The sequence below is a fragment of the Elephas maximus genome, chromosome 24 (genome assembly GCF_024166365.1).
Source record: "Elephas maximus indicus isolate mEleMax1 chromosome 24, mEleMax1 primary haplotype, whole genome shotgun sequence".
NCBI classification, from domain to species: Eukaryota; Metazoa; Chordata; class Mammalia; order Proboscidea; family Elephantidae; genus Elephas; species Elephas maximus.
This window is the reverse complement of record NC_064842.1, coordinates 14696593-14710600: the sequence shown is the minus strand read 5'-3', so window position 1 is coordinate 14710600 and position 14008 is coordinate 14696593. Positions and strand designations below refer to the sequence as shown.

General features: G+C 38.4%; 1 protein-coding gene across 1 annotated transcript in view; it reads right to left on the bottom strand.

The window, feature by feature from the left end:
* DNAH14 (dynein axonemal heavy chain 14) overlaps positions 1-14008 on the bottom strand; it is a 379927-nt gene that overhangs the window by 271452 nt on the left and 94467 nt on the right. The window contains exon 19 of the mRNA XM_049867924.1: positions 489-858. Coding sequence (XP_049723881.1) covers positions 489-858 — 370 coding nt within the window. The remainder of the gene's footprint in view (positions 1-488; positions 859-14008) is intronic.

Genomic DNA, 14008 nt, shown 5'->3' with positions numbered 1-14008 from the left:
GGAGAAGAAAGTATAGTTCGAGGTAGAACTGAGAGATGAGGGGAGAGTCAAAAAAGGGTCACAGGGTCAGCATCTTTGCATCAGCAAATGATTACAAGTTTGATGGTTGGTATAAGGGAAACCTCCCAAAATGATTCTTTAGCAATTTCCCCCATTGCCCAAAGGATACTGTATGCATACACAGTTAGGCTTTGGGTACAGATTCTGCAGCTGGGGCCAAACCCTAAGAAGAGCCAGAACTAGGGTGAAGTGCCTGGGGTTCTACCCTAAAGAACCAACTTTAGAAGGTTAAAAAATTGTCAGCATTTTAAAAAAATTTTTGAAAATTTTCATCCCTTTCTTGCCTCAGCAAAGAATCCCTACCTATACTCCTGTCCTGTCTCTCCAGCCCACAGCAACAGAGGAAGAAACAAGGCCAAGAAGAATGATTCTGCTGGCCGAGTCTGGTTTGTATAATCCTGGGTGGGAAAACTTGAGAATGTTTTTACCTTTTTCTAGTACCAAGATGATCTGCATCCATTTAGAAACGTTTCTCTGTACTGATTCTGTATCAAGACTTTGAAGAGAACTAGTTCTCCATTCCCAAAAGAGCGTTCCCCATTCCTCTTGTGCATCCCATAACAATTTTCTCAAAGTTAAGTCACATTCGATTTCAGAGATCTCCGAAAGCACAATCTGTGCCATTTCCTCCATATTAAGAGAGTGCATAGGAAATTGAGACTCATCGAAACGATCCTGAGACGTTGCATACATTTTAGCTTTGTTAGATAAACTTGCAGCTTCCTCGGAGAGAGTCCGGATCATCTCGACGGCTGTTGACACTCGAGTACTGGTACATAATAGAACAGGACTTCTTATCTAAAAAACAACAGCAAAACATTTTATAAGAGACCAAAATGTTCACATCTTAAACATGTTTTACTGACAGTTAAAGCATTTCAGTATACAATCTAAGCTTTAACAAACATTATTTGCAATTGTCACGTGAAAAGATTATCCTTAATTTATACCATTTTTTTACACAAATAACACACACATTTTTTTGCCAACCACGCAATTCCCCTGCACATTATTTTCCTATGCGTGCTATGTGCTTTACATGTGTGAGCCTTATTTATGCGGGCGCGTTATTTGCAAAAAAAAAAAAGGTAGTTTGTGTTAATTATTATTAATTTTAACTATGTTTTTTATTCCATAATATCTATAGTTTATTGTATACCTTCTCTATCTCAGGCATGTGGTAGGTGTCTTACATACATTACCTTATTTATTAAATCCATACAACAATCTTGCAAGATAGAGAGCATTATTCACAATTTCACAAGGAGGTTCTTAAGTTATTAATCACGTGCCACGAACGAATAGGAAGTAGTGTTTCCAAGGTATGACTCTATGGCAGCTTGAATCCAAAACTTATTTTTCTTTCTTTGTCTGATACTGTTAAATTTTGTATTGCTTTTATGAGACCTATCAACTGCCTTGTATTAGAGTTTTACTATTGCACATCAAATTGTGGACATTTTCAATAATGATTTCCAAACTTTACTATGGTTTTCCCCTGATTTATCCCTTACTGAATAATAAACTCCTTAAGACTAAGGACAGTCTCATTGATTTTGTTGTTGTTGTTCTTGTACACCTCCTAGAATCTAGGACAGTAAATTAAACAAAGCAGTTGTATATCGAGTAAAAACAAAAAGTTATTGATAGAATGAATAAATAAATTTGGGTCCTACCATTTTATTCTAAAAAAAAAAAAAATCCAATCTGTGAAATTGCTTACAATATTGTATTATGTGCAGAGTGGTCATTCAAGAAACACCAATAACAATCATAACAGGACGGATGTATAAAATAGGCAGTATCTGTGATAAGAGGAGAGGGCTTAATATATAATCTGTAATAGTAACACCTATATAATGAAGATACAATAAAATTTTCCTTAGGCTTCCCCATAATTTCCCGTTCATTAATTTTTATTTACATTTGTAAATTGGCTATCTTGAGAGAGAGGGAAAAGTATTTCCAGGCCTAATCTTACTCGCTCAGGTGGAGTCAAGGTAAAGCTTTGCCCGTTCTACCAGCAGTCCCTGAATTGAGATCTTCAAAGAACAGTATCAGCTATCGGGTATATGAATTAAATGGAGCTTAAAGGGCTATAAAACTGAAGTTAGTAGTAAAGTATGCACATCCCACCCCATCCTTGCCAATGAACAAAGCTGTAAAACCTAGGCAGGTTGCGTGGAGCAGCTAGATGAGGACGCTGAAAGCAAACAGTAGCAGGCAGACTGGGGAAGAGGATTCGAAGTACCACCAATTTGGCACCAAGTTTACCAGTTTTTTTTCCCCCAGTGTCCTCTACCTAAACTCAGTGTACTAAGACCTGAGAGTAAGCTTCAGGACACAGAGAAATCTAGAAGAACCCTCGAGTTGTGACTTGAGGAGCAGGAAAAATTCTTAATGCTCAGAGATAGTGTGGAAGCCCCTGCTTCTCTCTCTCTCTTTTTCCTTTGTTCTCTCACATCCAAGCCCCCAAGCAATCCCATGGTGGTGTTAGCAGCTGGTGACAATGGTGGTGTTAGCAACTGGTGACAACGGTGGTGTTAGCAGCTGGTGACAATGGAGCCTGCAGGAGCCAAAACTCTTAGAGAGAGGAACTTTCTTCTTTGCGCAAGTGAGCTGTGTTTCCGGAAGGGTCAATTCTCATTGAGTTCTTCTGTCTGTGTTCTCCCGTGCTTTGTTCTCGATACGAGTGCAGCTGTGGAAGTGCATGGCAGAACACAGTAACTAAAACACCAGTTTTCTATCCAGAAGATTGAAGAGTGCTAGGAAACTGGAAAGTACAGGGAAGAAGATTGTGGAGAGGGAGGAACTCTGGAAAGTGACCACATAAATTTGTTTATGAACTCCTGGGCTCACTCCTGAGCTGCAATTGTGTAGATCTGGTCCTGCTTAGCATATCAAAGGCTTTGGAAACTGAATTTACAGAGAGACCACTGATGGAGCGCACACAGTATAAAACTGAACAGCACCGCAAAGGATTTAAATCTGAAATGATACAGGAACCACAGCCCAAAGAAAGTAGGTTGGAACTTGTGGCCTGAACCTAGCCAGGACCACTGGCTGCTAAAATAAAAATACCAACATTCTCCATGAGACTTAAATAAGACATAGCATCTCAGAGTGTAATATTAATTCAAAATATAAGATCCAAAATTATTCAATATAAAAAGAACTAGGAAAATCCTAATCCACATGGGAAAAGTCAATCAACAGACACCATGCTGAGATGACACAGTATTAGAATTATCTAACAACGGTCACTATTAGTCAGAATCAGCTTGACAGCAATGAGTTTGGTTTTATTATAAAAATGCTCCATTGAGAAATTATAAATACTCTTGAAATGAGTGGAAAAATAAATAAAAAGTCTCAGTAAAGAAAGATATAAAGAAGAGCCAAATGAAAGTTTTAGAACTGAAAAACATAATAACCAAAATTAAAAGTTCACTAGGTTTGGCTAATAAAAGAACAGAGATGACAGAGGAAAGAGTCACTGAACTTGAAGTTACAGCAATACAAATTTTCCAGTGTGAACAAGAGAGAGAAAAAATATTGGAAAAGATCAATACAGCTTCAAGGGCTTACAAGATAATTAAAGTTCTGAAAAAAAAAAAAAAAGTCCAACATTTGTAACACTTGTGCCATCAGAATCCCAGAAAGAGAGAAGAGCGAGTTATTGAAAAAATATACGAAGAAATAATGGCAAAATGTTTCCTAATTGACAAAATACAAATATCTACAGGTTCAAGAAGTACAGAAAATCCCAAACAAGGTAAACCCAAAGAACTCCATGCCCAAACACATCATAATTGAACTGCTGAAAATTAAAGACAAAGACAAGATCTTGAAAACAGCCAGAGAAAAATGACACATTATTTCAAGGGTAACATTAACTTATACTGACTGTAGATTTCTCATCAAAAAAACCCTGAAAGCCAGAAGAAAGTGGCAGGGTATTTTTAAAGTGTTAAGAGAAAAGAATTTTCAGCTGAGAATCCTATATATCCAGTGAAAATATTCTTCAGAAATGAAGGTGAAATGAAGACATTCTCAGTTTAAGGAAAACTAAGAGAATTTGTTGCCATCAGATCTACTTTAAAGGAATATCTAAAGTAAGTTCTTCAAATAGAAGGAAAATTATACCAGAAGGAAATATGAAACATCAGGAATGAAGGAAGAACAATAGAAATGGGTAAACAGATTACTCTAGAGTTAAAAAAAACATGTATGAAGGTTGAAATAAAAAATTATAACATCTGATGGGATTTTCAAAGTATGTAGATATAATGTATAAGACTGTATAATACCCTACTCCAAAAGCTAACAATCTTTCATTTGAACTGCCATAGACTTCTGATATCTATGCATCTATCTCCTCTTTGTTCTTCACACTGCCACCAGATTGATACTATCTAACCAATCTTTAAAAATAGAAAAAACTTCTTAGAATTAAAAAAAAAACTTATTAGCGTGACCCAGTCGGACCCTGCATGGTTTCCTCCCTGCCTATTTTTTTAGCCTAATTTTATCTGTTTCCACTGTAGCCACATTGGGCTTGGTCCAACAAACATGATGCTGAAGCCATTTAAAAATCCCTAATAGAACGTTTTGAAAAAGAAGATGAGGAAAAACTCACCTATCAGATATCGGCGTGTAGCAAAAGTACAACAATTGAAATAATCGGGTGCTAGCACCCAGCAATGACCAGAACATCAATGGGAACAGAAAGTTCTGCAACAGAATGAAGTATCTGAAGACACTTCAATTAGCATCCAGCAATGACCAGAACATCAATGGGAACAGAAAGTTCTGAACAGAATGAAGTATCTGAAGGCACTTCAAATCAATGTGGAAAGGATGGATCATTTAATAAATGGTCTAAGGACAGTTGGCTACCTACTCATAAAAAAACTAAATTTAGATCCTTATCTCCTGCTGAATTCCAACATATATCACAGATGGAAAGAAAAGATTTAAATGTAAAAAATAAAGCAATAAAAGTATGAATAATTCACAGGTAACTCTTTATGTGAAATTAGGGTAGAAAAAGACCTCCTCAGTAGAAAACATGTAAACTGAAAATTTATGTTCAGGATTAAAATTAAAATAAATGACATATTGGTAAGATATATTTCCCAAGGATTACCATTCTTAAAATTTAAAGTACTCTTACAAGTCAATAAAATAAAATTGGACACATCAATAAAAAAATGGGCAGAGGACACAAAATCACAGAAGACAAAATGAACCTCACTAATAATGTTTCAGACTGCCAAAGAAGGGGGGGGAGGGAAAAAGACAAGAAAAAGAAAATAACTAGTATTTACTTTCTAGTATTATTTCTAGTATTTACTGGTGGGAATGTATGTGGATAAAAACATTTGGAAGGTAATCTGACATTTATTCTTTATCAAATATTGACTGTGCGTTTACTACATACCAAGCTCTGTTTTAGGGGAAACATCAGGGAACAAAACAATATGTATCAAAAGTTTTTTTAAAAAAATTTATGCTCATGAGCTATTAATTATCTTTTGGGAATCCTTAAGAAAAGTATTAAGAATATGCACCAAGATTTTCAAGGATGCTAACACTGGCAAAAATCTATATGGCCAAAATAAGAGATTGATTACATACATTTGAGTACATTCATATAATGGAATTATGAAGGTACTGAAGACAATGATTTGCATTCTATATTTATTGACATGCCAAGATGTCATGATACATTGCCAAGTAAAGAAATCAGGTTATAAGACAATAAGGATAATATGATACCAATACATATAAAACTATATAGAGAAAAGACTGGAAGATATACACCAAAACAATAGAAAGGGTTTTGTCTGGGTGGAGCATATCTGGTGTTTATACTTTTCTCCTCATCTGTGTTTCTATTTTCTTTCTGAAATGTAACAAAAAGATAACAATAATGAGGGCAAGAGGGGAAAACTGTATGTGGAGTAATCTCAGCTCCAGACAATTTTTTTATATTCATAACGAAGGATGTTGGGGAGATCCATCACCAAAACAGTCTTTCTGTGATGCACCCTAGAAGGAATACAAGTCAACTTGGTAATAGAAAGGTTGGAGGCAAGTTATGAAATACTGGCTAAAAACCTTCTGTGTGGAATTCTATTATAGGGTTCAATGAAATCTGAGTTTCTTGCCAAGGTCAAACCAGGAGTATTATGTTGAACTCGCTTCCACAAGAGGAACTACCCATTAACTTCACCTATCCTGTTGGGTACTTTCTGTATATATGGCTTGTCAACTATCTAACGATAATATATGGTAGAGACAATTGATTTTTAGATCACATAAGTCTTCATAAAGTGCCTGGATTGTACATGACGGGAAAAACAAAACTGTTCCAACTGTTCAAGTAGTCTACTAGCATAATAGGAAAGGAATTTTAGTCTTTACTCAGATTGAGGTTTATAGAGCAGTCAACATTGAAGAGGATGAGCGATTCATTAAAGAGAGCCAGGAAAGCTGTTCAACGAGGCTAGAGGAAGAAAGATTCCAATTTCCCCTATTAGGATACTGAGGTTCTCTAAAATTGTTGCTGTTATGAGAAGATTTCTTACTACCATATAAATCAATAAATAAAACCAATTTTCAAAAATACTCTAAAATAAGATAAAATAAGGAAATATCAAACTGGAACAATAAGAGTTAACAATGATCAGATAGGCAGAGCCAATATGGATAGGCAGAAGTACCATGCCATCCCTCTGTAGCAAAGACCCAAAAAACTAAGTAAAACCTACAAACGTCAATCCTGGAACCCTAAGCACCAAATGGAAGAATAAAGAACTCGATCAAGCACAGAATGGAATAAGAAGCTGACAAAAAAACAGACGAGGAGAGCTACAAGGTGGGGGTCCCCTATTAACTAACATGCCCATCAACAGATGAATGGATAAACTATGATACGTACACACAATGGAACAGTACGCAACGATAAAGAACAATGATGAATCCGCTAAACATCTCACAACAGCTGGAGGGCATTATGCTGAGTGTCACAAGCAATCACAAAAGGACAAATGTTGTATAAGACCACTATTATAAAAACTCTTGAAAAAGGTTTACACACAGAGAGAAACAATCTTTGATGGTTACTGGGGAGGGGAGGGAAACTCTGGTGGCGTAGTGGTTAAGAGCTACAGCTGCTAACCAAAAGGTTGGCAGTTCGAATCCACCAGGAGTTCCTTGGAAACGCTATGGGGCAGTACTACTCTGTCCCATAGAGTTGCTATGGGTTGGAATCGACTCGAAGGCAGTGGGTTTGGTTTTTAGTGGTTAGGGAGGGGATGGGTAGGAAGGGAAAAACACTAACTAGACAATAGATAAGTGATAATTTTGGTGAAGGATACGACAGAACACAGTTCTGGGGAAGTCAGCACAACTTGACCAAGGCAAGAACATGGAAGCTTCATAGACACATCCAAACTCCCTGACAGACCAAATTGCTGGGCTGAGGGCTGGGGATCATGGTCTTGGGGGACATCTAGCTCAAACGGCATAGTACAGTTTATAAAGAAAAAATTCTACATCCTACTTTGGTAAGTAGCATTTGGGGTCTTAAAAGTTTGTGAGTGGCCATCTAAGATACTCCACTGGTCTCGCCCCATCTGGAGCAAGGAGAATGAAGAAAACCAAAGGACAAATGGACCACAACTACTACAGCCTCCACCAGACTGAGTCCAGAACAACTAGATGGTACCCAGCTACCACTACTGACTGCTCTGACAGGGATCATAATAGAAGGTTCCGGATAGAGCTGGAGGAAAATGTAGAACAAAATTCTAACTCACAAAAAAAGGCCAGACTTACTGGTCTGACAGAGACTGGATAAACCCCTAGAGTATGGTACACCATTTTAGCTCAGTAATGATGTATCTCCTGAGGTTCACTCTTCAGTCAAAGATTAGATAGGCCCATAAAATGAGACTAAAGGGGCACATCAGCCCATGGGCAAAGACTAAAAGGCAGGAGGGGACAGGAAAGCTGGTAACGGGAAACCCAAGGTCAAGAGTGGGAGAGTGTTGACATGTCATGGGGTTGGCAACCAATGTCACAAAACAATGCGTATTAATTGTTTAATGAGAAACTAATTCGCTCTGTAAACCTTCATCTAAAGTACAATAAAAGAAAAATAGAAAAGGAGGGTGAGAATGGTTGCACAACTTGAGGAATGTAATCAATGTCACTGAATTGTACATGTAGAAACTGTTGAATTGGTGTATGTTCTGTTGGGTATGTTGTCAACAACAAAATTTAAAAAAAATTTTTAATAAAAAAGATCAGATAAAAGTAAGAGATAAGTCAAAATAAAAGGATAAAAATCAGAAAACGAAAAGCTAAAAGACAAAGCATTTCAGATAAAATAAAATTCAAATGTAAGAAAAATTTAGAATAAGTATTAATACCTAACATTAATTGGGCACTTATTATGTGTCAGGCATGATTCCAGCTGCCTTAATACTACTACTACCCATATTTAACAGACGATGAAACCAAGGCACACAGCTAGTAAGTGCCAAAGCTGGGACAGAAATCCTGGGAATCTACTTCTAATAAGGAAATCAATAAATAAAAACTTTAAATGATGAAAACACTTAAAAATAGTCATGGTAGGCCAAGTAAATCTAGACCTAAATTATTCAGGAGACAAAAATATGAAAAAGTTTTAAAACAATGAAAATAGGAAACAAGAAAACAAAAAAGGCGCTAACATAAATGTCTAGAGGGTCCTCTAGGCCAAGGCAACTCTCCTGGCAGGAGCTGGAGGACAGAGAATGGAATGCTTTATGTCCTATAATTTCCTCCCACTTATGCTTCTTCCTCTAGTCCCATTCCTATCTCTAGCTAACAATAACCATAGAAGGGGAGCTGGAAGCCTTCAGTAAACAGCCAATACTAACAGATTTTCTTTATACCTCATACGTTCTCATAATGTAACAACAAGAACAGTGAAAATGAGTATCATCAATTCACAGTATTTAGAATTAGCTACCACACAGAACTACTGATCCTTCTTGTCTCCAACTTTCGCATTCCAATCACCAGTAATTATCAATGCATCTTGACTGCATGTTCGATCAATTTCAGACTGTAGCAGCTGATAAAAATTTTCTATTTCTTCATCTTTGGCCCTAGTGGTTGGTGCGTAAATTCGGATAATGGTCATATTAACTGGTCTTCCTTGTAGGCGTATGGATATTATCCTATCACGGACAGCGTTGTACTTCGGGATAGATCTTGAAGCGTTCTTTTTGATGATGAATGCAACACCATTCCTCTTCGAGTTGTCATTCCCAGCATAGTAGACTATATGATTGTCTGATTCAAAATGGCCAATACCAGTCCATTTCAGCTCACTAATGCCTAGGATATTGATGTTTATGCGTTCCATTTCATTTTTGATGATTTCCAATTTTCCTAGATTCATACTTCATACATTCCAGGTTCTGATTATTAATGGATGTTTGCAGCTGTTTCTTTTCATTTTGAGTGGTGCCACATCAGCAAACGAAGGTCCCAAAAGCTTTACTCCATCCACGTCATTAAGGTCAATGCTACTTTGAGGAGGCAGCTCTTCCCCAGTCATCTTTTGAGTGCCTTCCAACACGGGGGGCTCATCTTCCAGCACTGTATCAATGTTCCGCTGCTATTCATAAGGTTTTCACTGGCTAATGCTTTTCAGAAGTAGGCTGCCGGGTCCTTCTTCCTAGTCTGTCTTAGTCTGGAAGCTCAGCTGAAACCTGTCCTCCATGGGTGACCCTGCTGGTATCTAAATACCGGTGGCATAGCTTCCAGCATCACAGCAGCACACAAGCCCCCACAGTACGACAAACTGACAGACAAGGATCAGTAGTTGGAAAACATGGCCTTGGTGATAGAAACAATGATGGAGATCGAATGATAGAATTTTGCAAGACCAACGACTTCTTCATTGTAAATACCTTCTTTCACCAACATAAATGGCGACTATACACATGGACCTCGCCAGATGGAACACACAGAAATCAAACTGACTACATCTGTGGAAAGAGACGATGGAAAAGCTCAATATCATCAGTCAGAACAAGGCCAGGGGCCGACTGTGGAACAGACCATCAATTGCTCATATGCAAGTTCAAGCTGAAACTGAAGAAAATCAGAGCAAGTCCATGAGAGCCAAAATATGACCTTGAGTATATCCCACCCGAATTTAAAGACCATTTAAAGAATAGATTTGACGCGTTGAACACTAGTGACCGAAGACCAGACGAGTTGTGGAATGACATCAAGGACATCATCCATGAAGAAAGCAACAGGTCACTGAAAAGATAGGAAAGAAAGAAAAGACCAAGATGGATGTCAGAGAAGACTCTGAAACTTGCTCTCAAACGTTGAGCAGCTAAAGGAAATGTTGAGCAGCTAAAGGAAAAGGAAGAATTGATGAAGTAAAAGAACTGAACAGAAGATTTCAAAGGGTGGCTCGAGAAGACAAAGTAAAGTATTATAATGACATGTGCAAAGAGCTGGAGGTAGAAAACCAAAAGGGAAGAACATGCTCGGCATTTCTTAAGCTGAAAGAACTGAAGAAAAAATTCAAGCCTCGAGTTGCAGTAGTGAAGGATTCCATGGGGAAAATATTAAACGATGCAGGAAGCATCAAAAGAAGATGGAAGGAGTACACAGAGTCATCATACCAAAAAGAACTGGTCGATATTCAACCATTTCAAGAGGTGGCATATGATCAGGAACCGATGGTACTGAAGGAAGAAGTCCAAGCTGCTCTGAAGGCATTGGGGAAAAACAAGGCTTCAGGAATTGATGGAATATCAATTGAGATGTTTCAATAAACAGATGCAGCACTGGAGGTGCTCACTCGTCTGTGCCAAGAAATATGGAAGACAGCTTCCTGGCCAACTGACTGGAAGAGATCCGTATTCATGCCTATTCCCAAGAAAGGTGATCCAACCGAATGTGGAAATTATAGAACAATATTATTAATATCACACGCAAGCAAAATTTTGCTGAAGATCATTCAAAAACGGCTGCAGCAGTATATCGACAGGGAACTGCCAGAATTTCAGGCCGGTTTCAGAAGAGAACATGGAACCAGGGATATCATTGCTGATGTCAGATGGATCCTGGTTGAAAGCAGAGAATACCAGAAGGATGTTTACCTGTGTTTTATTGACTATGCAAAGGTGTTCGACTGTATGGATCATAACAAACTATGGATAACACTGTGAAGAATGGGAATACCAGAACACTTAATTGTGCTCATGAGGAACCTTTACATAGATCAAGAGGCAGTTGTTTGGACAGAACAAGGGGATACTGATCGGCTTAAAGTCAGGAAAGGTGTGCATCAGGGTTGTATTCTTTCACCATACCTATTTAATCTGTATGCTGAGCAAATAATACGAGAAGCTGGACTATATGAAGAAGAACGGGGCATCAGGATTGGAGGAAGACTCATTAACAACCTGTGCTATGCAGATGATACAACCTTGCTTGCTGAAAGTGAAGAGGACTTGAAGCACTTACTAATGAAGATCAAAGACCACAGCCTTCAGTATGGATTACACCTCAACATAAAGAAAACAAAAATCCTTGCAACTGGACCAATGAGCAACATCATGATAAACGGAGAAAAGACTGAAGTTGTCAAGGATTTCATTTTACTTGGATCCACAATCAACAGCCATGGAAGCAGCAGTCAAGAAATCAAAAGACGCATTGCATTGGGCAAATCTGCTGCAAAGGACCTCTTCAAAGTGTTGAAGAGCGAAGATGTCACCCTGAAGACTAAGGTACACCTGACCCAAGCCATGGTATTTTCAATCACATCATATGCATGTGAAAGCTGGACAATGAATAAGGAAGACAGAAGAGCTCATGCCTTTGAATTGTGGTGTTGGCGAAGAATATTGAATACACCATGGACTGCCAAAAGAACGAACAAATCTGTCTTGGAAGAAGTGCAGCCAGAATGCTCCTTAGAGGCAAGGATGGCGAGACTGTGTCTTACATACTTTGGACATGTTGTCAGGAGGGATCAGTCCCCGGAGAAGGACATCATGGTTGGCAGAGTACAGGGTCAGTGGAAAAGAGGCAGGCCCTCAAAGAGGTGGATGGACACAGTGGCTGTAACAATGGGCTCAAGCATAACAACGATTGTAAGGATGGTGCATGACCAGGCAGTGTTTCGTTCTGTTGTGCATAGGGTCGCTATGAGTTGGAACCGACTCGACAGCACCTAACAACAACAACCACACAGAAAAACTTGAAATGGTCCGAAATCTTATGACTCTTACATGAAAGAAGCTTGTTAGTTTTCCAATTTGACAAAAATCCTAAAATCTTACGTGACATTGTCAGTAAGTTGTGAAGCTGAAACAAACTTTCCTAAATTATCAATAATAAAAAGTAAATTCCGTCAACCAGGCTAGAGGGAAGACTGAACTTTCACTCGATTTTTTTCTAGTCTATGTAAAAGATATAACAAAGACCTTAATATATGAAGAGTCAACTAAAAAACATGCAGCCAAAAACTTACGAAAGAAGTAATTAAGAGGCATATCAGACAATTAATGAATAAAATATGGCAAAGGGGAAATTTTGTGATGTGTGTGGTACATGTCAATTTTTTAAATTTATGATTTCTTGTAATTTTCTCCTTATTCTAAATAAATATTCACTTTGGTTTCTAATTTCGTATTCCTTTTCTTAAAGAAGTTGGTCAAAATGCATAAATAAGCTTCAGGGCTCCGACAACATGGGCTCCTACTGACTAAGGTTGTTCGTGCTACAAAGATCAACCTGTCAGCAACAAAGATCAGCCCTGGGTTCCTGATACAGCACCATCCTTCAATCATACTATCTAGCACTTAGCGACAAGTCGATTACATTGGATCTCTTCCATCCTGGAATGGGCAGCAATTCATCTTGACTGGAATGACACACATTCCAGATAGGGGTGTGCTTTCTTGCTCTCAGAGTTTCAGTTCTCACCAACATCCAAGAGTTTACAGAATCTCTGATCCATCTACAAGGAATCTCATATAATATCATATTGGGCTAAGGGACCCACTTTATAGAAAAGGAGGTGCAACAGTTGTCACATGACTATGAGATCCATTGGTCTTATACGCCACACCATCCAGAATCTGTCAGTCTAATGAAGCAATGGAATGACCAAATGATAGTGAAGGTGAAGCACCAGCTTGGAAAGGATACCCTTAAAAAGGATGGAACTCTATCCTCAAGGATATAACACACACCCTAAATGAATGAGAAAAAAAAAATTTTTTTTTTTGTGCTGTGTCCTCAATAAGTAGGATAGTTGGATCTAAGAACCAATGGGCAGAAGTAGAAGTGATCCACCCACTCCCAGTGAATCACTTGGGGTATTTGTGTTTGTGGGTTTTGCAAGTCTAGGCTCTGTAAGTTGTAATACATGTGCAGTGGCAGAGGCTTTAGTTGGATCCACTAACCTTCCTCTTGTGAATTTCCCAGAAATTAGCCATAGTCCTGGAGGAGCTGTTTCCAGATTGGTGGCTTTATACAAACCACGTGGATCCAAATGGCACAAGAGGTGGGCAGTCGTGGATGCTTTTGTTTGTTTCCCAAATCTACCCACTTCAAGAACAAGATACTCCCCCAGCTGCTGAGTTCATTCCCAGGAACTGTCTTTGGCCGAAGGAAGCTTGATCATTCAAGATTATACTCCCTCTGCAAGTCCACAGTGAATGGATAAAGATCAAGCCCTCTTAATTCAAGTTGGGATAACTCTGCAGGGTCATCCCTGTTCTGGAGATTCCCTGTGGGATCAGCTAAATCTTTTTCAACTTCTCCCTCTGTCCAATCTTGATTCCATTAGTCTCTCATGGACGTTGCCGTCAAGAGCATTCTCCAATCAACTCCCTGCATGCAAATC